Below are 22,103 nucleotides of genomic sequence, written 5' to 3' on the forward strand. Positions count from 1 at the left end.
CACAGTGGACCGCAATCAGCACAAATGATTCTCAGGGCCCTAACAGGCATTAATTTGACGTTTCGTGGGGCTGGGCAGCATGCAGGGCTCCGTACTTGACTCCATGATCAGAGAGCCTGCGGGAAACGCAAGGAAGAACAGAAGCGCAACAAAATAACTGGGTCAGGGCTGTAATACCCTTTGATGAATTATGATGCAGCGTGCGGGCATTAAGAAAGAGAAAGGCACGTTCAGCTTGAGACACAGGGATCTGTTCGAATGAAGGTCACGTAGGTCATCTACGGAAGTTCACCAGGAGGTTCACAAAACATTCCTGATCGTGCATACCCCACCCCCCCACATCGGCTAAAGATACAAGCCTCCCCTTCTAACCTAGAACATGCAGTCTGAGCTGTTCCTGATAACATATAGGTCCTTTTTGGGGGGAGGGGGGATTCTTACTCTTAACTGTTGATATCTGTCCACACTGCTCAGTAAAAGTGTCCCTGGAGTGTCCTTGATTAGTTTTTTTATTTATTTAATCCTTTAGATGACCAGACAAATGAGAACAATGATGAGCCAGGTGCCCAGGTGCCCATTCATCCAGCAGCTAATCTACCAGAGCACTCTTGAGTGAAGCACCTCGTTCAAGGACACGACAGCAGCCTCCGAGCCACACCGAGACCCCCTGGTGCCGAACCCACAGCCCTCACGACTACACCACGCTGCTGTAAGATCCTCACACCCACAGGTGCTGCCAGGGCAGTCTGGCAATGGTGACCTGACCTTGGGGTTTCTTCTGTTGCACTTGACTGTGAATGAATGCCTTGTAATTGCTTGCACTAACTCCCTGCCATTCATCGCCCATTTCCTAACCACTTCTTCCAGTTTAGAGTTGCGGGGGAGTCGGTGCCTATCCCAGCTAGCAACAGGAGCAAGGCACGATCCACCCCGGACAGGACGCCAGTCCATCGCAGGGGAGACAGACAAACACGGGCATGCACGCCCTCCTACCAGGGCCAATCAACCAACTAGTATGTTTTTTGCACCGTGAGAGGAAGCTGAAGCACCCCGCAGGAAACCCACACGAAGGCAGGGAGAACATACAAACTCCACACAGACAGCACCCCGGGGCCCCAGCCCTGCGAGGCAGCAGTGCTGACCACGGCTCCACTGCGCCGCCCACATTCCCCCCCTGACAGCTGAAAAAAAGAATTGAACTCCAGTTATTCCTCTCCCCAGCACTGACATCCTACAGACGGACGGGCTTTTCCATTTCCTGCACATCCCACCGTCACAGCAAGCGGAGCAGCTTTCAAACGCCGCTGAAACTTTCCTCGGAGACCTTCACTGCAGCTGCTGCAGGTTAACATGCTGCACAATGATAGGAAGAGGAGAACAGACAGGGATCTGCGGCACAACTGGCGAATCCAGCCTTGTGCAGAACGGGGCCTATTTTTTCCTTTCAGACTTTGTTTTCCCATATGTGGGAAGAAAGGAGCATCCTTCTAGGGTGGTGGTGTGTGAATATCCAATTCACACAGCCGGCTTAGACATCCCTAAACCTCCTATTGTGTCTCCGCCAATAATTATGTTTGCTTTAATGTTATCCATGGGCTTTTAAACTGTGAGCTCATAACTATTATACTGCACAACGAAAGAATGATCTATATAGGCTTTCAAAGCAAAGGGATCTGGTTGCTGGCAATTACAAACATGTTTTTATCCCTTCGCTCCCTTTCTTCCAGTTTTACAGTGCTCAAGCAAACATTGACACAGAGGAACAAAGCCGGGCTGCTGCTGCGGAGCCCAGTGTCAGCGGCATCCTGGCCGAGACCCACTTGTGAACGGATTAAAAACACCATGCATTCCTGTCTGTCTGCTAACGCCCCTCTCCCGGACCCAAGACTGCCTCTGACAGTCGCCGTGCGAGAGGGGATCTGCATCTGTGGGCAATCACACCCTGGGCTGCCTACTGAAACAGCGACTCCCTGCATGCCAACTGCCCCTCTCCTTCCCAACCCTTCTAGTTTATAGCTACATCATTGTGTGATATTTGAAAATAATATTTTTTATGGTGGAAACAGGGCAGCACAGAGGCACAGAGGTTAGCATTGCGGCCTTGTATCTCTGGGGCACTGGGTTCAATGCCTGGTGTGCGATCTGTGCGGAGCTTGAATGTTCTCCCCCTACTTGTGCGGGTTTTCTCCTGGCACTCAGGATTCCTCCCACAGTCCCAAGACATACTATTAGGTGAAATGGCTTCTGCGAATATTGACCCTGGCGTGACCGTGTGTGGGCTTGTGTCTCTGTGTGCCTGCAATGGACTGGTGCCCCCTAGAGGATGTACCCTGCATTGCACCTGTTGGTTGCTGGGATAGGCTCAGACTTCCCCACAGCCCCGCACTGGATAAAGCGCTTAGAAAATGGATGGACGGACAATGGAAATAAAACAAGGATTATCCTCAGCCCTAATGGGTAGACAGAATTTCACAGCAGAGTTAGTACCCTCACAAATCTGAATTCAATAAACACTTTCACTGCGTCCATGATGAGATCAGATTATATCAGCAGATGAGTTCTCTACTCTGCACCTAGGTTGACACTTGACTTGGAAATTTGCATCAAAAGGGCATCACAATTTCATATGATAACAGCTCTGGGACACAATGGGGCAGAGAAAAGCTCAATAAATGTCAAAAGAACAGGCCCTATTCTTCTACATTTGTGTCAAAGAAGACTGCTGGCCCTGTGCCTAACAGAGATGATTGTGAGGCATGTTCCCAAACACTTTACGCAAGCTGTAGAAAACAATAAACAAAAGAAGAATGTAAATGCACTTGAAGATTTCTGATGGATTTAATGACCAGAGGAAATGGGTTTACGCGCACTGCATCACGATAATATCAACTGCAGCATCCACACTTTGCACTGGACAGCCACCCATCAGAAACAATGCGAGATAATTGATTTAAATGTCTCAGCTGAAGAGAAGACATTCAGTGCTCACACCACCAAACGAGTCTGAGCCTGGACTGGGAGATCAAACAATTATAGTGGGAGTCACTCCAAAGTCATGCTGTGAGTTCAGACGGCCTCGTTCATTCCAAGCATTCTTACAGTCGCACAATTCGCACCAGTGTCTCAAAATGCGGCATATGAAAGAACATTTGAACATTTACTATCAGGTAACAAAGCCCTGTGATTCACCATCCAGGCAGCCGGCTGGACTTGAGGACTGAGCGATACACAACAGGGGTGCAGTGCAGTCTCTCTCGATTTGTGCTGGAGCGATGCAGCTCAGTGTGACTGTGTTTTCCTTAAGGAACGGGTTCGGAGGTGCTGTCTGCGTGGAGTTTGCATGTTCTTCCCGTGTTTGCGTGCGTTTCCTCCGGGTGCTCTGGTTTCCTCCCACAGTCCACAAACATACTTTTAGGTTAGATGGCTTTGGGGTAAAATCGGTCCTGATGTGAGCGTGTGTGTTTGTATGTGCCCTACAATAGACTGGCATCCCATACAAGGACACAGATGGCACCTTCAGCATTGATATGCCTGTAATATGTCCTCAGTTACGCATTTAAGAAGAAGAAAGGGTCTTGATTGAAAAAGAGGGCCTTTCTACAAAGACTGGGTTTAGAACAGAAGCTCTCCTAAGAAACATATCCACCCCTGAGTTCCATTCTAGCATGGCTACATTATGTCTAATTTTATGAGAGGAGAGGGGGAGAAAAGCAAAAAAAAAAAAGACATTCTATCACAGAGAAACCCTTTTAGACCCAGGAGTCATAATCACACTGCACCTGCCTGGACACCAGCAGCAGAGCTGAAAACTACCAGTCTCATCACAATAATCACTCTCGAAAAACTCTGTTCCACAGCCTTTTTGTTTTGGTGTTATCTGGCATTATGGGGTTAATATGACATATTGTATTGGTTAAGCATTGTTTTCTGTCTTCCCTGTGTACAGTTTTTGAGTGCTTTGAACAAAACACCTCCACTAGGGACCAGACTTTATCAGTGAGCTCAAATGCACTGTAATACAGGGTGTCTGTTGCCAACAGGCATTAAGGTGTGAAAGCCGACTGACTGGGAGATGGCACAAACTGATCAATATATTGTGATGGCTGTGCACATGATCAGCTCCAATGAAAGAGAGAGATCAGCCCAACTGAAATGACATATTTTACATTGCTTAAAAAAGCAGGATCAAACATATCTCCTTTTGAAGAGCCTAGTCCAGGCGGAGAGGAGTGTGGTGGCTGCCGTGAGCAGCTGTTCTCTGGGCCCTTGAAGAGAGAACAGCGCCTCGGGAGTGCAGCAGTGAGCTACTGCCATCTGCAGGTCACAGGGTGAGACTGCATGCCATCATAACACTATTGCTCGTTTGTCAAATGTTATAATAATAATAATTAATAATAATCATTGCTTACACTTATATAGCACTTTTTCTGGACACTCCACTCAAAGTGCTTTACAGGTAATGGGGACTCCCCTCCACCACCACCAATGTGCAGCTTCCACCTGTATAATGTACAGTGTATTGATAGGACACAGTAGCTATTTCAAATTTGGAACTGGTGAGTATTTACAATTTGAAATCACTGATTGTTATTCACCTCAGCTGTACCGATATGGGGGAAGGAAGGCTCTGCTGCATATATAACATTTGATACACAGTGAAAATAATATTTATGTCCCTTATCGAGCTACATGTTGCTGAGATTACTAGTATCTTGACTTGGGGGATATCAGTCCTGCCAAATCTATTCATCACTCCTCAGAAATGAAACCCAGCCTTAGCTTTGTTCGCCTTTTCATAATACATTCAAAACAATTGGGAATGACACAATAAATGAATACCTGTAACACATTATATAAAGCACAAAAAAGAGCAAATTCGTTGGCAGGGATCAAGGGTGTGAGATAACACCACACAACGAACCCTGACCTCCAGTGCCCTCACAAACAAACACTGTACAAGGGGAAACACTCTGACATCCTGCCTAGGGTTTTTAAAGTATTTGGTAGCTGTGATCAGAAACGTCACTCTTTTCACATTCAAAGCTTTGAAGAGAACAAATAAGAAAAAAACCCACAAAGGACAATAAATCAGAAAGCTTTTAGAACAAGCACCTTTATATAACACCTGTTCGTAAGCTTGAGCTAATTGTCTGTTTTATCAAAGAAGGATCCTCTCTAAAGAGCTGGAGACCATGCCTTTATGAGGACGGCACACACAGTATTTGTTTTTGAGGTGTTCTCTGCAGCCATGTGCTGCTTCCATTGTCGGGACACCCACAGCTATTATCTGTTAACACGAACCCACTCCTGCAGGAACACGGACCCGTGACTCAGCCTGGACTGCGGCCAGGGGCTCGTTCTGACTTTACACCTGCGCCGACGCTGGGTCCTTTTCACAGGGCTAATCTCTTCGCTGGCAACACACACAAAACAACAGAGCAGAGCCTCTTTTCAGCCCTTAAGCGCCTTTTATCCCAGAGACTCACCAATGCTGTTGAAAAAAAGGAAAAAAAATGTTTTCTCCAAAAAAACGATTTCCCTCTCGACTCCGGTCAAGACGGACGATGGGAGCGTTCGTAAGAAAGGTCACGACATTCCGATTCCTGGCTGGGGTCCTGGCGGGAGGGGCACACAAAGAAAAGGCCGGCACTCCAACGGGATTTGTTTAGCTGGCTGTTTTCGAGTGGTTAGACAGAGCAAAGATGTTCCGAACGCCCAGAGGACTTGTCCATACCTACTGGAGTGTTTCAGTCCGATTCCCTTGACCCCTCACTCCACTTACTTACCCTCATGGCTGCCAGAACATGCCTGGCTATGTCAGGCTATGTAGCTAGGGAATGCGTTTTGCTTTGTTTTGTAGAAAACAGTGAATATCTCCTTTTTTCTTTTGTTAAAACATGGCATATGAGACAGTGGCACTTTGTGACTTCACTGGGGCTGTCAGCTGGCTGCTCAGGTCATTGCTGGGCTTTTGTCTCATCCATGTCCTTTTTTTCTGTCCCCCTCTCTCTCCCTGCCAGAACAGCTGTGTTCGTCTCTGCCCCAGTGCTTGGCATTTCAAGAGACAGCTTGGTTCTGACAGCTGTGTTTGCCAGGAGTTTATTTGGCAAAAGGGCACTGTCCTTACTGTTCTGTGATCTACAGCCAAAAGTTCTTTTTTTTTCTTGTGATTTTTCACAAGAAAAATCGAAACACGACTATTCATTTGACAAGTGAGGATGACATGCTTCCAAATGTAAATGAAGCTGTGTCTTTTTTTAGAAACGGCGTTATTTACAACTTTTACAGTTAGTTGTGTTTTTGTTTTTGAGACAAAAAAGTGAAACCGCTGCACAACAACGTGAGGAAAGGCCTCTGAACACAAGGTGAAGTGTTAGTGCTGCTGCCCAGGGCAGTGCAGGGACAAGGCTCACAGCAACTGCATGTGCAAGACAGGAATTCACAGGCAAAACCGCCCCAGAGCACTCCCTCCATCCCCTCTGGAGCCTGTCTCTCCTCACCCGCACAAAGGATCTGCACAGTGAACACCTGCGCTGGGAGCCGGGCCGGGCCGCTCCGCACAGCCAGCACGCCCAGGCTCCGCTGTTTGTTTAAGCTCCACACAAATACCTGCCTGCAATCCTGCAGCAAAGCACCTCAACCTGTCAGCCTCCACCCCGCCCTGCTTGGCTTCCATTGTAGCAGTGGTATAATCTAAAGAACCTACTGTACCAAAAACTACAGCAGAACCCAGGTTTCTCAATGTGTTCGAATGTCCTCGTGCGAAATAAGAACATTTTTTTGTCTCTATTGAGGAGGCTTCATGTGCATAGTTAGCAGTGCCATGGGTCGAAGTAGTTCAAGTATGTAGCTGCATCAGCATGCGTAGGCTGCAAAGAAACAAGTGAAGGTTAATTCCATGCTGAAAAGAGAAGAAAGGAAACACAACGTTTCGGCTGTGGAGCCTTCTTTGGGTGTGCCATAGAGCGCTGTGTATCACAGGCTTAGACGGCCTTTGGCTTAAGTGGTGTCATTAAAGTCAGTCGACATGTGCACTGTATTTTCTCCTATTAAGAATGGCTAGGCTGTACGATCTTTATCTGCACTAAAATGTCAAAGATGGTTCTTTCATTACGTCTGGAAAAATGGACGCCTACTACTGCTCGGCAAGGTGCAGAAAGGGAAAGTGAAAAAAAGTCATCCGGTCGCCCCCCTCTCACATGGCCTTTAAATGGAAAATGCTCCTGGAGTTCCCAGTGTGGCTTTGCACTGGCTGTGTTTGCTGTATAACTCACCAGGCAGCTCTGGTGCTGGTGTGACCGTGGTGTGAGCTGGCATGTACGATGCGTGGAGCTCCCTTTACACACGGCCCTGCTGTCGGCATGCGCGCGGCGTGCACGCTTGGAGATCTACGCGCACCGCCAAGCGACCTCGAAACGATAGCCCGCCACCTCCTGGCGAACGAACCAGCCGGCGAACACGCCTCTGGAAAGCGGATCTGAGGCCGTGTGGGCCCTGCCCAGACTGCGTGGAGCTGCCCCAGCCTGTGCATTAAAGCACGCATCTTTCAGCGCTCCTCACTCGCTTAAATAAACCAAGGTGGCATTTTACATGTGCAGCTCATTCATCACCAAAGTAGCTGCAAGCCCTTGTGCATTTTGACACTGCGTTTCAACACTTTCAGGGTTTACGCAACAAGACCACCTAGAAGGATTTTTTTTTTCACGTATAGTTCTGAATTTACAGTTAAATTCTTCTACTTTGCAGACGGCTGGTTATGACAGTTAGACACACTGCAAAGGGGAAGCTCGGTTTACCCGAGTTTCTCCCTTTGTCTCGCTGATGTTTCTTTACACTGCACTTTGAACGACTGGAGACACTGTCCATCACAGCTGAAATAAAAACAGCTCTCGAGTTGGATGACTGGAAGATGAAATGCACACTTTGAATGTATTCAAAAAGGGGTGAGCCGGCCTTCTCTTCTGTATAGTATTTATTTACTTTCAGTGTTTGACAAACTGACACAGGATTGTGCTTGCTTAATGGAACTGAGGCATTATTAACCCTTCCTCTTGTAGCTGCTGGGGAATTCCTGGGGTGTACTGCAGGTGGAGCCCTGGAGCCCTGTGACACCACAGCAGAAGACGAGGTGGAAGGAAATTTGGCTTCACTGACAAAGAAAAAGCAAAACTCTTACAAACTGCAAGGGTTTGTAACTGCACACAGGGCAGAAATACATATCGCAAGCCATGAAAACGCGTCATTCATGACTCAAATGTCACATATTTATGCTATTATGCATTTCTCAGATGTTGCAGAAATTCCAATGAAAAGCAAAGCCGTCTCTTACATGTGTTAGAGACAGCATTCCCAGCAGATGCGGGTTTAAATGAAGCATTTCAATTAATGCTTGCAAGGCAAGTGCTGTTGATTGAAAACACAGAGAAAAGGGACGTCTGCCGTGGTATGCAAATTAAATATGGTTCCGAGGGCCATAACAAGAGCCCCCACAGTACAGAAACCCCCCCGTTCAGCTGTCACAGACAACCCCTGAGAGTAGACACTAGACACCAGCAGGCTACTGCACAGAGGGTTTAAATCTTATGCGAGAGAGAAAAACCTTAAAGATTTATCTCTGTCCATCCATTACAGAAAGTCTGTTACTCCTAGAAAGTGGCATCCCAGATCCTATCTCTTATCCCAGAAACACAGGGCACAAGCTGGGACTTAACCCTGGATCGAACACCAGAAGTTTCATAAATATTTAAACAGGCAAGCAGAAATGGTTCCACATACTAAACCTTTTTTCCTACACCCCCAATTCATGAACAAGAAAGTGTCTCCAGTTGTTAACAGTTCAGTGCAAAGGAATGTCAGTGAGACAAAGCTTTAGTAGCCCCCCTTGGGGATAAAGTATTTTGAATTGAATTTATGGATTTTATCCAAAGCAGCTTTCTTTGTTAGCCATTTATACAGCTGGGTATTTTACTGGGACAACCTGGCAGAAGCACATTGCTTAAGGATACAACAACCGTGTCTCACCTGAACCCACAACCTTGCAGTTACAAGTTCAGGATCCTGAGCACTGTTCCATTCTGCTGCACAAGACATTTTTAGGGAAAAAAATCTGGAAGCTGTGTGGTCATGTGTAAATGGGTTTTGTAACTTAAGTTAAGGTCCAAAGACACACATGAACATGACTTGTTTCAGAAGCAAAAGCTGCAAGTCAGGGGGTACCGGGAGGCAGCAATTGAAAAACAGTGCACACTTTTAAACAGCTCTTTAAATAGTGCATGCACATCAACTACTCCATTAAAGAAGTGGCATTCAGAAGCTAGTGCCAGATTCCCTCAAAGCCATTGCTATAATGGGAAAAGCACCAAATTCAATGAAAAATGTAAAAATCCGAAGAAAAGTAAAGGGGGAGAAAAAAAGAACATAAAAATCAAGGTAAATCTTCCAAATTTATGAATTGATGGCAGAACTGGAATACACTGCACTGTGTAAACCCCCCCATGAGATTCCCCTCTGAGTACAGAACTACAGATTTACAGTACTGTGAAACCTGCAACATGCTCCCAGCAGAAAATAAAGAGAACCAATTCTGATCTGCTGCTGTTGTGGAAATCTAAACATCATGGCTGCAAAATTTGAATGATCTTTGATTTGTTACATTAGATAGTTTGGAACCCATTACCTTCCTAGTCTGCAAAGAAAGGTCACTGAAAGTATCAATATTGCCTGCTCGAGCAGAGCACAGTGCATTACAGCACATAGTAAAAATATTTCAGGTAATCCCTCACACAGACAGCATTCACATTGTAAATACTGTGATGTGCTGCTTGAACAAATCTCTCGAAGACATGAACTACAGAGGCCCTTGACCAAAAAGCAGAAACAGAAAATCCAAAACACATGTTAAGAGATGGACAGCTTTATGAGGCCATCGTTTCATGCAATATTTAACATGAACATGCTTTCAACCCTCAAGATCAATGAAAGAAAGAGTCAAGACTTTACTGATTAAACACAATCTAAGAAAGGCAGCCATCTACAGAGTCTGTGACCTGCAGTTTCTATGGGTAGTTTAGATACAGTAGCACATTTTGTAAAGGGGATTACCTAAATTCTTCATATGCAACCCTCAATATGAATGTGCATTTAACTAAGAAAATATCTCTTCCCCAAAATTATTTACATGTGCTTTTTTGCAGAGGACAGATATGCTTAAAAACGAAGGATTCAGAAATGCACCCTGAATAAATTATTTGGCATATACATAAAAAAGGAGTATACAGAATAGTATACAGAATAAAAAGGCAAGTTAAACCCAGATAAAATCAATATGTGTGTGTCATAAATTACAAGCTTCTTGTTAAAAGTTTGCCCTCAGGTTAGGGTCATGTCTCTAATTTAGCATTAAAATTCTCCCCACTATTTTTTGCATAAAAAAACTACAAGGATGAAAAGATTAGAGAAGCATTAAGCTTTTAAAAATAAACGTGTTACCCCATGATTGCTAAAAGAAACAATAGTACTAAACAGGCAAGCCATGCAGGGCTCAGACTCAGTGCACCTCTACAGGCAGAAGGGAAAAACACAAACAGCTGCAGGGCTCATGTGTTTGGGCTCATGTCAGATCCACTTACATTCAAAATCATCAACTCTCCAACGACATATCCTGTTATTATAAAGAGTCATCACATAAAGATCTGACAGGCACACAGACGCACTCCAGCAGAGATCAGCTGGTACAGTGCAGTCTGCCCTAGCACAAAGACAAGCTCAGAAAAACAGAACGGCTCATCGCAAACACACTAAAATTAATTGCAAGCAAGAGTCCTGGCATTATAAACCTTTCTAAATTGTTACATGCATAACAGACCTTGTGATAAAAACAATAGCACCCATAAAAACGTCTTTCCAATCTACTTTTTAGCAAAATAACTGTATCAACAGTATAATGCACAGTGCAGAATGAGAATAATGTGGTTTGATGTAAATACTCTTTAGTAAGTACACTTAATTTTTAGATACACAGAATGTATCTGCAGCACGCAAAGGACCTTATCACCCTTATCAACTGCACTTTTATCCCTGATAGAGTCTGGGGGATGAAACTAGCAAGTTACTTTTTTCAACAACATGGATTTTACACGTCCTGGACAATAAGACAATGACATTAAGGTGACCTTAACTTACTGGAGGGAAAAACTGCCATCATCTTCTTAACGTTCTATTCTTTGATTTACACCTGAGTATAACAAATAGCACCTTCATTAAAAAAACAGAATCATTATCCGGAAAAAAGACAATTGCACCCCAGAATCGCCATTTACTAAATATACCCCCCTGCAGACACAAGTGGAAATTAAGTTTGGGAACAGAACATTCAGAACAGAAGACACAGAGGCTGTGGGGGTCTGAACAAACTCTCGAGGCTCAATTTAGAAGCCATTTTTTGGGGGATCCCTTGACAGACGTTTGACAGAAAGTTTCAATTATTACGTTACTTGCAATCAAAAGTGTAGAACAGCCCGAAAGGCCTCTTCCTGCTTAGAACCTTTGTTATGGTCTTAAGAAAATGAGAGGGTGAGTCATGTCATCACAGTGAAAACAGCAGTGTCCTCCTGCAAACCAAAGACTTTACTCCAAAGAATTAGCCAGGGAGAGCTAACTCCATAGAAAATCAACTGAAGTAAATAAGGGGAAAGGACTCCCTTTTAAATGCATGTGTGTCTGCAGGCTGTAACATCCCAGAAGAACAAACACTACAGGCATGAAATCAATCCTATTCAAATCACACTCGCTAAACAAGCTCCACTTTGCAGTGCGTGGAATACTACCATTTCTCTTTTTTGCATTTTGAAAGCAGAGATGGGTTGACTTTTAAATCTGAATAACAACTTTATCACCTGCTTTAACCCCGATTTTTGTACTTGTCTATAACGCGGCTTTTTTAAAGATACTTGGACATCACGCACTCCTCCAAATGTCTCATATGTTTTTGGGCCAACAGTACAAGCCTTCGCTAATCATCAGACATCTTTCAGAGTCCTCTAATTTATCCCTAATGTGGAGCTCCTGAAGCTGAGAAAGGGGCAGAGTCACACAGGCTGACCCGTCCAGCACATGTGCTATTAGGTATCACTGACACAGAGTATGTTGCATGTTCATAATTAATGACTGGAAGAAGTGTCATGAATCATTACTACGAGAGACACCAGGATAACAAACAAAACAGATCAGCGCTCCTTGCTAGAATCTTGCGGTGGGCCACCTATATTACTCTATGATCATCAGGAGGCCACAAATAAATATTGTAAACCTCAATCCCCAATCCCCAATAAGCAGAAAGCACTTTCATTTTCCCTTTGTTGACTGGGACTTTAGAAACAAGTGAGCCTGACTGTGACGTTCCGAGCCACAGCCAAAAGGGGCAGCAGGTTAGGATGTAGATTTCCTGATTGGTTGAAAAGCTGAAAAAGCGGGCGTATTTGGTTGATGTACAGCGAATACGAAACGTCATGTAAATCATTAATGCAGACGTGCATAACACATTTCGTATGAGTTACGCAGCGGCTGATGGAGGGGACGCGCTTTTTGGTCCCCGATAGATGCTTTTGGCCCACATGGGAATTATAAAGGGGAACAACGAACAAAACTCAAGAGACCACCAGCTTCCTCAAGACCTCATTTATAACCCTGCGATCCGACCAGCCCTTGCCCCCGTCTCCAGCCTCACGTCAGTGAGTCTCCTGCTCCTGCTCCTGCTCCTGCTCCTGCACTGTCTCGGCCCTGCCCCCTCTTCCTCCTCGCCGCGGTGGCCTCGCACGACCGTGTGCAGCGAGGACACAGGGCTGCCAGGCGCAGCGGCGAAAGACAAAGCAGCCGTGCTAATTTCACTGACACGAGCCACACGGCTGACGCCCTGGCCTGGGACACAGGCCCCCCTGTTCTCGTACACTGGGAAAGCATGGCGTGGACAGCCATATGTGTTTCACTTGAGGGACTTTCTTACTGCACTCTAATCTCCAGATTGACTTGGGTGACAAAGTCCACAGTATTGATTATAGGTTTCCTTGTTTCTCCACCAACTACAAACAAGCAGAAAGTAACGACAGTGATACTGGCAATGTATTGCTTTTCTTAATAGCTAACATCTGTTGATTAACGATAGTCATAATTTCAGTTTCCTGCAAATCGATGAGAATTGACCTCTGCTAAAATGGGATTGCACTCACAGTGAGAGCATCATTCTTCAGATGTGGAATAGGTTTTGCTGCATTTAAAAATGCATAAAAAAATAAAATTACATATACAGTTTGTTAATTACCCTAAAGATACTTAATGTCTAGATTTCCTCAGAGATGGCTTTGAATGCATCTTTACATCCAGGTGACTTAGTTTTTTACATGACATTCACCATCTAGTTAATCGATGGAGTCTGTGTAGTACTACTAATACTACTACTACAACAAAGACTGAGCTCAAAAGTCATGTAATGGGGAGAAAAAATAATATTGCATCGCATTTGAGAAATTTAATTTAAAAAATGAAGAACAAACTGAACAGAGGATATTAGTGAAAACACAATTCTCAGATTAATAACGGAAAGGACACATCAAAGTTTATATTAGTTTCAGCTGGTTTGCTGCCTAATGCTAACGACCCTGTGAACTTTTTTGTAAGCACTTGTTATTATTCTGCAAGAAACACACACCCACACCAGTGAGATGTTTCCCATACCGCCTGACAAAGGGGCCTTTTGTTGTTGCTAATTGGAGATCAGAGGCAGCTGTGCTCTGTATATGAGATTTAATCATTCTCTGCAAAACAGTGAGCCATAACAATGCCTCCTGATTAGAATATAAAAGAGACAATCAGAAAGCGCCCTACCTAATCCTGGCAGATGCTACAGTATGCTGTTCATTGCCTCTTTAACACAAGTGTCATCCAGGGGTCCAAACACTGTACAGCCAGGAATTAGTACACACACATTCAAAGCAACATGTACAGTATATTTCCAAACCCAGTTTCAAACACCAGGGCACACATGCAGAGCATAGGTACTATGTTGAACAGAAAAGGCAGGTCTGTCATGAACTGTATCTGCCTCTGAAATGTGAAGTGTGCTCTTCACCTTTTTAGAGAGAAAACTACTTTGTTTCTTGGCATGTTACAAATTCAAGAAGTTTTGAAGAATCAAAGACATCAACCATTCACTCACTGAATCTTTAAGATCAATGCCTATGCTAACAGATACAGGTACAGGACCAGTTGAGGTAAATAGGCACAATACCCTCTATTTGTGATTTATATTATATCTATATTATAATATACTTATATCATATTATACTTTCACATACAGTACGTATTTCAATTATATTATACAGTATTATATTAAATGCTCTTCTAAGACATAAAAGTTCCTAGACTGAACATCTCTGCAAACATCCCTGTGATAGAGCTTCAACAATGATAAATGAGAGGGCATTTTTCCACAAGAGCTTCCATGACTATGGTCTCCATATGAAAGGTGATACACATGTTCATACAGCTCCACAGAAGCTCAAGAGGATGGTGTTTAAGTCTACAACTCAACCCGTTACTGTTTTGATTGGATGTGTCAAGTTGCCAGCACTATTCCATGGCTGAAGGCTGTAATGAAAAAGGATGAGTATCCAGGATGCCACTGTGAAAATAATCCACTGTACAGTACTGGCAAGTCAAGAACAGCAGTGTATTGCTGTAACAACACAGTGGCTCATTCTAAGCTATAATAGTTTCAGATGATTAGTCCGACCCTTAGCTAAGAGTATATTTTTGCTCATTTTGTTTAATAGAGTTCCCTAATGAAACAAAATTAGCTAACCCCAACAAAGGTATTAAAACAATACCTTATTACTCAGTGTACAGCACAGTGCCTACACTGGTTGTAATATTTTAAAATACATGCTGCAATGTTTAAATTTCTACTTGCTAGCGCAGAGCAAAACACAAAAGACATTTCTTTAAAGGGGAGCTGCATCAAGGCTTAAGATGTTCAAATGACAGTAAGACACAGAGGTTTAGCTTTAAGAGAAACAAAGCCTATCCCCTGCCGGCAAATGCCCACCTTGATGGTGATTAACTTATTAAGAGATTTGCAAAAACAATAAAAGACACACGGGAACTCTGAGTGTCTATACCCAGATCTGTCTACTTATGAAATGGCCAAGGCAGATTAAGTGTCTAATTCCTCGCAGAAACCTCCTTAGTAGATGGGCTTTTTCATTTGTGGGGCTTGAAAACTTCGACTCCAGCCAAGTCCTGTCAGCTGTGGCTGCAGACAGATTGCAGAAGATGCTCAACAACTTAATATGATCAGCTCTCGCCTACCAGAACCAATTACAGATCCTAATCGCATTGTGTACCCTCAGGGAATAGCCCCATGGCAGAGAAGGCAGCTACTGTACATGACTTTACTTCACCTGTGACTGCTTTAATCTGCATCTACGCACATAAATAACCCTAAGGAATCAAGACTTACCTAGAAACGTAAGTACAGCAGTTCTTCGTGTTCATCTTATTAAGGCCTAGAGCAAAGTTAGCTTTTTCATTAAATTCAGGCTATGAACTAAAGCAGATCTAAACTACTGTATAGACTATCCAATAAAAAAAAAAACCAAAAGATGATAGTAAGACCACAGATGTTTTCTGTTCTGGCTAGTAACCAGTGAGACTGCAATAACAACGTAATGACGCATTTTTCTATGTACTGGGCAGTGCTGCCCTAAAATAAGATGCCCCCCAAAAAAGCAGTGAAGGCATTTAGCTCCGGGCATTTCATAAAGTAATTTCAATCTCAGGCTTGTGTTCAATCCAGCTCTTTACTGCTGTTGCTCCCTTTGATCACCAAGCACATAGTGAGGACTGAAGACCTACTGTAGTACTGTAAGTCTTTAAACCAGATACCTTTTTTTATTTGTGAGCTATAGTGCATATCCCTAAAATCTCCAGTGGGACTCCCGGCTTTAGTAAATACGTTACAGTATTTGAAAATTTTAGAAAATCCTCAAATATCAGCAAAACTCCTGCAACCTTTTTGGACTGAGAACTTTATTATTGGCTCAAGGGATACTTATAATTAACTATAAATGTTGCATGATGCACAGAGACCAGTGAGACATGTGAGACGTGCTGCCCGCTGGAGGATGTTTTTAATTTACAGGAATAACACCCAGTCACATGTAAAGAAAGATAAAGAAAGTATAAGTAAGATGTTTAGTACGTCACATCTATTCCAGACCCTAAAATGTCCAATATAGCTGCTCCTGTCACAGAAAGTCTTTAAATATCTACTGTTGGAGAACTGTTGCATTAAAGAATGACTGTCTTCATTTACCAATGAAGTCATATTAAATATTTCTTGTTAGAATTAAAAAAAAAATACTATTCAAGTTCTATACAATGCTGTTTACAGACGTGGAGGATCCCCCAAAGTGAGATCTGGAAGTTGTACCATTAAGGAAGTCTGGGATATTATAATACTGCCCCTTAAGAGTTCAGTGAGCAGCACCTTGAGAGAAATGCAGTTTAACCTGGTCCACAGGCAGCACATGCTTCCACAGAGGTGCAGCATATCTAACAAAGACACTTCCTCTGTCTAACACAGCATAAACGTCTTACTGCTTTCTGAGGGAGCGAGATCATCAGTCTGTGACAACCTTTCCTTTATATCTAACAATGCCATAAATAAAAGTTATTTACTGCATCCCCAAGAGTCTATAAGCACCTGCAACAATTATTCATCCTTCTGATGCTGGGGCTGGACAACATTTCTTTTTAACGTTGCTGGGGATGAAATGTCTTGTACTATGAGCATCATTAAAGGGGAAAGCAGACCTGTTTTTGAAAGAGTACTCCACTGTAAAACCATGAAATAAATATTATTCTTCCCAGTGCTCGCTCTAGAAATGCAAAATGTGTAATACAACTCTTGTCTTTTTTAATTAAACAGATGAATCACATCTAACAACCGCAGATGTCCCTTCTGTGAAAGCATTTGCCTCAAAATCAACAAAAACTAACTTTTAAAAAAACAAACGCCAAATGCGGGCTTTATCTTCTCACGTATATCTTTGTCTGCTCTTGCATTTGCAAAAAGCAGATTAGCAGACTAATTCCTGAAAAAAGCCCCTTCAGCCGATAAGCGTTTTTATTCGGTTTTTAAGGCTGCAAAAACTTTGGTCATGGCCAAGTCCTGTCAGCTGCGATGACAGACGGATTACAGGAGGTGCGGATTGGCCATTTGCACCTTTAATAAATTAATAATCCTCTGCAGGCTCACAAAAACACCCCCAAACACGCTGCCCGTGACCCCCCGCACCTCCCCACGGCCCTCGGCACGCCACCTGCCTCAGGGAGCGCCCTCCCCCCACCCCAGAACACAAGAACGTGTCAGACAGACGACCGCCCCCCCCCGCCCCCCCATTCCCACCAGCGCAATCCCTTCCGCATGGCGGCAGTGGTGCCAGCCCAGGGCTCCCGGCTCTCCCGTTGGGAGCGAGCTGTTCCAGGTCACAGCCACGCTGCCCGACACCTCGCCATGCTTTCAGAACGTCACCCCACCGAGGAGCTGCCTGAGCCTCGCACCCTGACGGGCCTCGCCGCCAACGTGCTTTCGGACGAAAGACTTAGAAGGGGCGATCGAGACACATCACGAACCCATGAACCTCTTCATGCTCTTCTATTGCACATAACATTACAGTAGATATACAGCTGAAGCAGGTGTTTGTAAGGGAAATAAATAGGAATCACCTTAGCCTTCAGAAGATGCTCTACCATTGAAAGAAAATTCGGAGAATAACTCCGAAGTACCCCTATTGTTGTGTCTCTCCTGCCTGAGACTTGCATCTTAAATAACATTCAAAAAAATTAAATTAAGCGTCGGGGAAACGTGCACAAATGTGTTAAATAATGCAAAGGACACTTTGCACTAAAAGCCTAATTACATTTTTAAACCTGAAGCCAGGAAAAATATGGTAATTGCCACGTTCCAGTACGATCTACAAATTCTTCCTTTCACGTTTTTCAAAAATACATTACAGACAAAAATGCACAACGATATAAAAACTATGGCAAAAACAACTGCATTTTCTTCTGTTAATCAAGACCATCAAACCTTCTGAGAAAATAATTAAGTAGTCGGTTAATTAATAATTAATAAATGAGTGTTCTTTATTGCTACGGCCTGATAATGCCCCAGATATTTTTGCGATAAAGAAAACGATCTTCATGCAATTACTGGAAGTTAACTGTAACCTCACTTCATTACAGTAGCTTGTCAACATTTCTTTTCCAGAGCAGAAAACGTCTGCTCCTTAACATCATACAAAGCATGTCAGCAAGGGGACGTTAGACGGCTTACTTTTGGATGAACATAATCTGCAATTATTTCATGTGCTCATAACAATGAGGGCCTATTAGAAATTAAAGACGGAGAGCATTAACAGGCTACTGCTAAGGGTAGCCGTTTGCATAATAATGAGCTTCAGTCTCGTGGAAAATATACACAGGCAAATGAATGCTGTTTTAGCAATCTGCTCCAGACAAAAGGCAGCTACTAGGACAGAGAAGATTATGCATTCGCGTGGCAGATGAATCTTTATTAAACACAATGATGAGTCTGATTAACATGTGATGATAACCAAATAACGTGCACTCCTGCAAACAGGAGCGTGGCACGGCCTGGCTGCACAGCCTGCCCCTTGCTGCCGTCTCGACGGGCTTTGCTCAGATTGAGGTCATGCTGGTATTGAGAAGGCGTGCTGGAAGACAACTTTACAAAACGGCGTGACATGATGGACAAAATAAGAACCCTGCAGAAAACAAAGCAAACCCTTGGACCGTCACATCAGTTGAGCAGGGAGGCCCTAATCGCCCAGCCAGAGCTACTCAAGTAGAAGGCCAAAGGGTGTTGACAAAGGGCTGCACAGCCACCCAGCCCGGGGAAGGGGGGCAGTTTTAGCACCAGAGGCGCGGACTGGCTTTTCTTGACACGTTAAGTGAGAAGGTGAGCCCTCTGCGTCTGCAAGCAAGCGTGCTGGATGAAAGAGGGAAGGCAGAGGGAAAAGCACAGCCCTGCATATCCCCTCACATCAGCATCTCCTGCAAACTCACCTTGGACGATCCTCCAACCAGTGGAACAAGCAATAAAGCAATAAACTCAGATCAGGCCACATTTGCACTTTGATATTATATTTATTTCAGGACAACACGGCTCCGATCAGAATGCCATTGTCTTACGACACCCACAGTGAAATTCATGTTACAACCCGGCTCTTTACGTACAAGAAGAAAAAAAACCTGATGAGATGCTAAATGAGAATCTGGAGATAAAACCTTTCCTGGGGTTTGGAGAACTGCACGCACTTCTGTATGACAACATTTAACAGTTTTGCTTCTTTCATTTAAAACAAAAAGGGGTAAAAGACAGTGAGTTGCACGGATGTTCTAAAAGAGTCCAGTAGCTGCCCAGCAATGTGGGTATCTTGTTCTAATTGTGCCTCACAGGGCACATCAGCTCCTGCAATGATGGAGGATTTGGAGTCAGTAGCTCAGCAAGATAACAGGGAACTGAAAATACTCCCCTGTGCTGGCTGACCAGCCACTGTGAGCCTGCCGAGGACTCACATCTGACAGCTCCCAAAACACGCACAGCATCGAAGCCAAATCATTTGTCATGAAAACAGGACCTTGCCTACCTGAAAAGGGTGCCTGAAAAGCTAACTGAAACCAGCTCAGCCCCTCGGACCTCAGGCCCTGTTGTGTTATTTGCGTTTAGCCCTTAAACTCTGCAGCCCACCATGATCTTCCCCGCGCACATATTCTACTTGTCTGCACGGAAATGTGCAGAAAGCAGATTAGTCGACTAATTCCCGAAAAGAGCCGCTTTAGCCGATAAGCGTTTTTTATTCAATTCTAGGGCTGCAAAAACTTTGGTCAGGGCCAAGTCTTAGCAGCAGCGATGACAGACGGATTACAGGAGCTGCAGCTGAACGCTGGGCTGCTGCACCTTTAATTGACTAATACCCTCACCTCCCCCACCCTGCTGTAGGGTTCACCCACCACGGTGCTCATCACTGCACCCTGGGAGTTTTAGTGACCATGTAGTGTCAGGACCTCAGTTTTATGTCTCAACTGAAGGACTGCTGCATTAGGACCCACACAGAATGCAGGGTGAGCACCCCCTACTGCCCCCACTAACACCTCTTTCAGCAGCAACTTTAGTTTTCCCAGGAGGTCTCCCATGCAGGTAGTGGCCAGGCTCACACCTGCTGAGCTTCAGAGAGTTGCAGGGTGCTATGGCTGCTGGCGAGAAGTGAGCAAGTACCAGGTCATTAAAGAAAAACCGAACAAAAGAAGGAAGACACTTTGTGCTACGCTTTGAAGACAACATGCTGAACAACAGGCTGGTGAACTTGGGCCAAGTGAAGGCAGGACCCCTCCGTTATGAGGACAGAAATGCACCACAAAGAGCAGAAAAACACAGGCAGAGGTCCATTCCCCTCTGCCCTCCCGTGACTTACTGCTCTTTCCCGAGACTCAAAGTCATTCTGTCCTCGTCATTCACTTTTCACGTGCCGTGGGACGGGGACTTTGTTTTTACTGCGCGGGTCCGAAAATCCCAAATATGTGAAAAGAAAATGAACTCACTGAAAAGGAAAGGGGCAGGGGGCTGATCACACGTGCAGGGGCACCACCGGGTGAGCAGACGGTCAAGATGTGGGAGACGCTCACTCTTGCATCGGTTACTGCAGCTCCCTCCGGCTTGCACCCAGGCAAATCTGGACTCCTCACCAGCTCTGTGAGGCGGAACTCTTCAAGCGTATTTCTTGAATCTACTCAATATTTTGTATAAAATATTACACTGTACAAAAGAAACCAAAAACCATGCATACTGTACACTCATGGCTTTGGTGTGTGGGTGCATGCATCCCCTGACATTTCCCGTTCACAATCTTGCCGACAATAAGCTGGTGGCGGTGTTTTTCTTTAATTACACACGCTCTCCTCCGCTGAACCTGCAAGGCCATGTAGACTGATGCGCACCAGCGGAGTCACGCTGGCCTTATCCTGATCAAGCCCCCGGACCTACCAGGGAAGTGGAAGAAAGCATGGGGACAGGGGTGTGTGTCTCTGCAAAGCCCCAGGGGAGCCTTGGGCACCTGCACTCTTTCAGGGTTCAAGACAGCGTGCACTGCTTTGTTGCACGCGCATGACAATGCAATCTTGTCTAGATGGGTGGAAAATGACTGGAAGAGCTTCTTGAAGATATAAGGTGACAACACGTGGACCAGGAATCACTCTTGCTCCTCCTTTAAGCCTTCCCAGATGATGCCCCAGGGCATCACTGCCTGGGTAATGAACACTCCTCTGCCCGACTGTCTTATCTGGCAGCACGTGAACTGTGCACAAACAGTTGCAGGTGCTGGACTCTGCTCTGCTGCTGGAAGCACAGGGTTGTGCTCCTTACCTGGTCGGCGGTGCTGTCCTGGGGGTGTGAGACGTCAGCCGCGATGACGGAGCAGCTAGGGGGACGCAGGGAGGTGCAGCTCCTGCACTGTAAGAGCCGGGTAATTGAGACCTCCTTGGGGTTCCAGATGGCATTTAAACATAAGCCTGTCTGCAGGCCTGCGAAAGAAAAACAACGGGACAAGGCATAAGCACCACCGTAAAAAACAAACGAGACGCTGTGAGGCGCTTCATTTCACCCGTTTCGGGGGTTTCACATAAATGATGATGGTTCATCAAGGAGCGGTCATGCTAAACACCTCATCGTGATGGAGTGGACGTATTATAACAAAAGCAATTTTTAATCCTGCAAAAACAAAACTATGCACTGGCTTGGGTCATTTGTTAATGTTCAGAAATCAAGCACCATTCTGTTATTCCCCAGCACCTCATCATAATGTTCTCTAAATGTCCCTAATTAAAAATATTGTCAAAACTGGACGCACACAGAAATCTCCCAAGTTCTACTCCTGGTAAGGTGACAGATCCATCACAAAAAATAGGATGTGAATAAGTGAGTGCACACTGCACATGCAAGCAGTTACTATACTATCATACGTAAGCGA

At 44.6% G+C, this 22,103-nt stretch overlaps 1 protein-coding gene across 8 annotated transcripts in view; it reads right to left on the bottom strand.

Moving 5' to 3' along the window:
- brip1 (BRCA1 interacting DNA helicase 1) overlaps positions 1-22,103 on the bottom strand; it is a 178,861-nt gene that overhangs the window by 114,644 nt on the left and 42,114 nt on the right. For all 8 annotated transcript variants that reach the window (XM_088616285.1, XM_088616283.1, XM_088616282.1 and 5 more), the window contains exon 25: positions 21,500-21,657. In XM_088616285.1, the coding sequence (XP_088472411.1) occupies positions 21,500-21,657 (158 nt within the window). The remainder of the gene's footprint in view (positions 1-21,499; positions 21,658-22,103) is intronic.

The sequence above is a fragment of the Lepisosteus platostomus genome, chromosome 22, assembly GCF_059453375.1.
Source record: "Lepisosteus platostomus isolate fLepPlt1 chromosome 22, fLepPlt1.hap1, whole genome shotgun sequence".
NCBI classification, from domain to species: domain Eukaryota; kingdom Metazoa; phylum Chordata; class Actinopteri; order Semionotiformes; family Lepisosteidae; genus Lepisosteus; species Lepisosteus platostomus.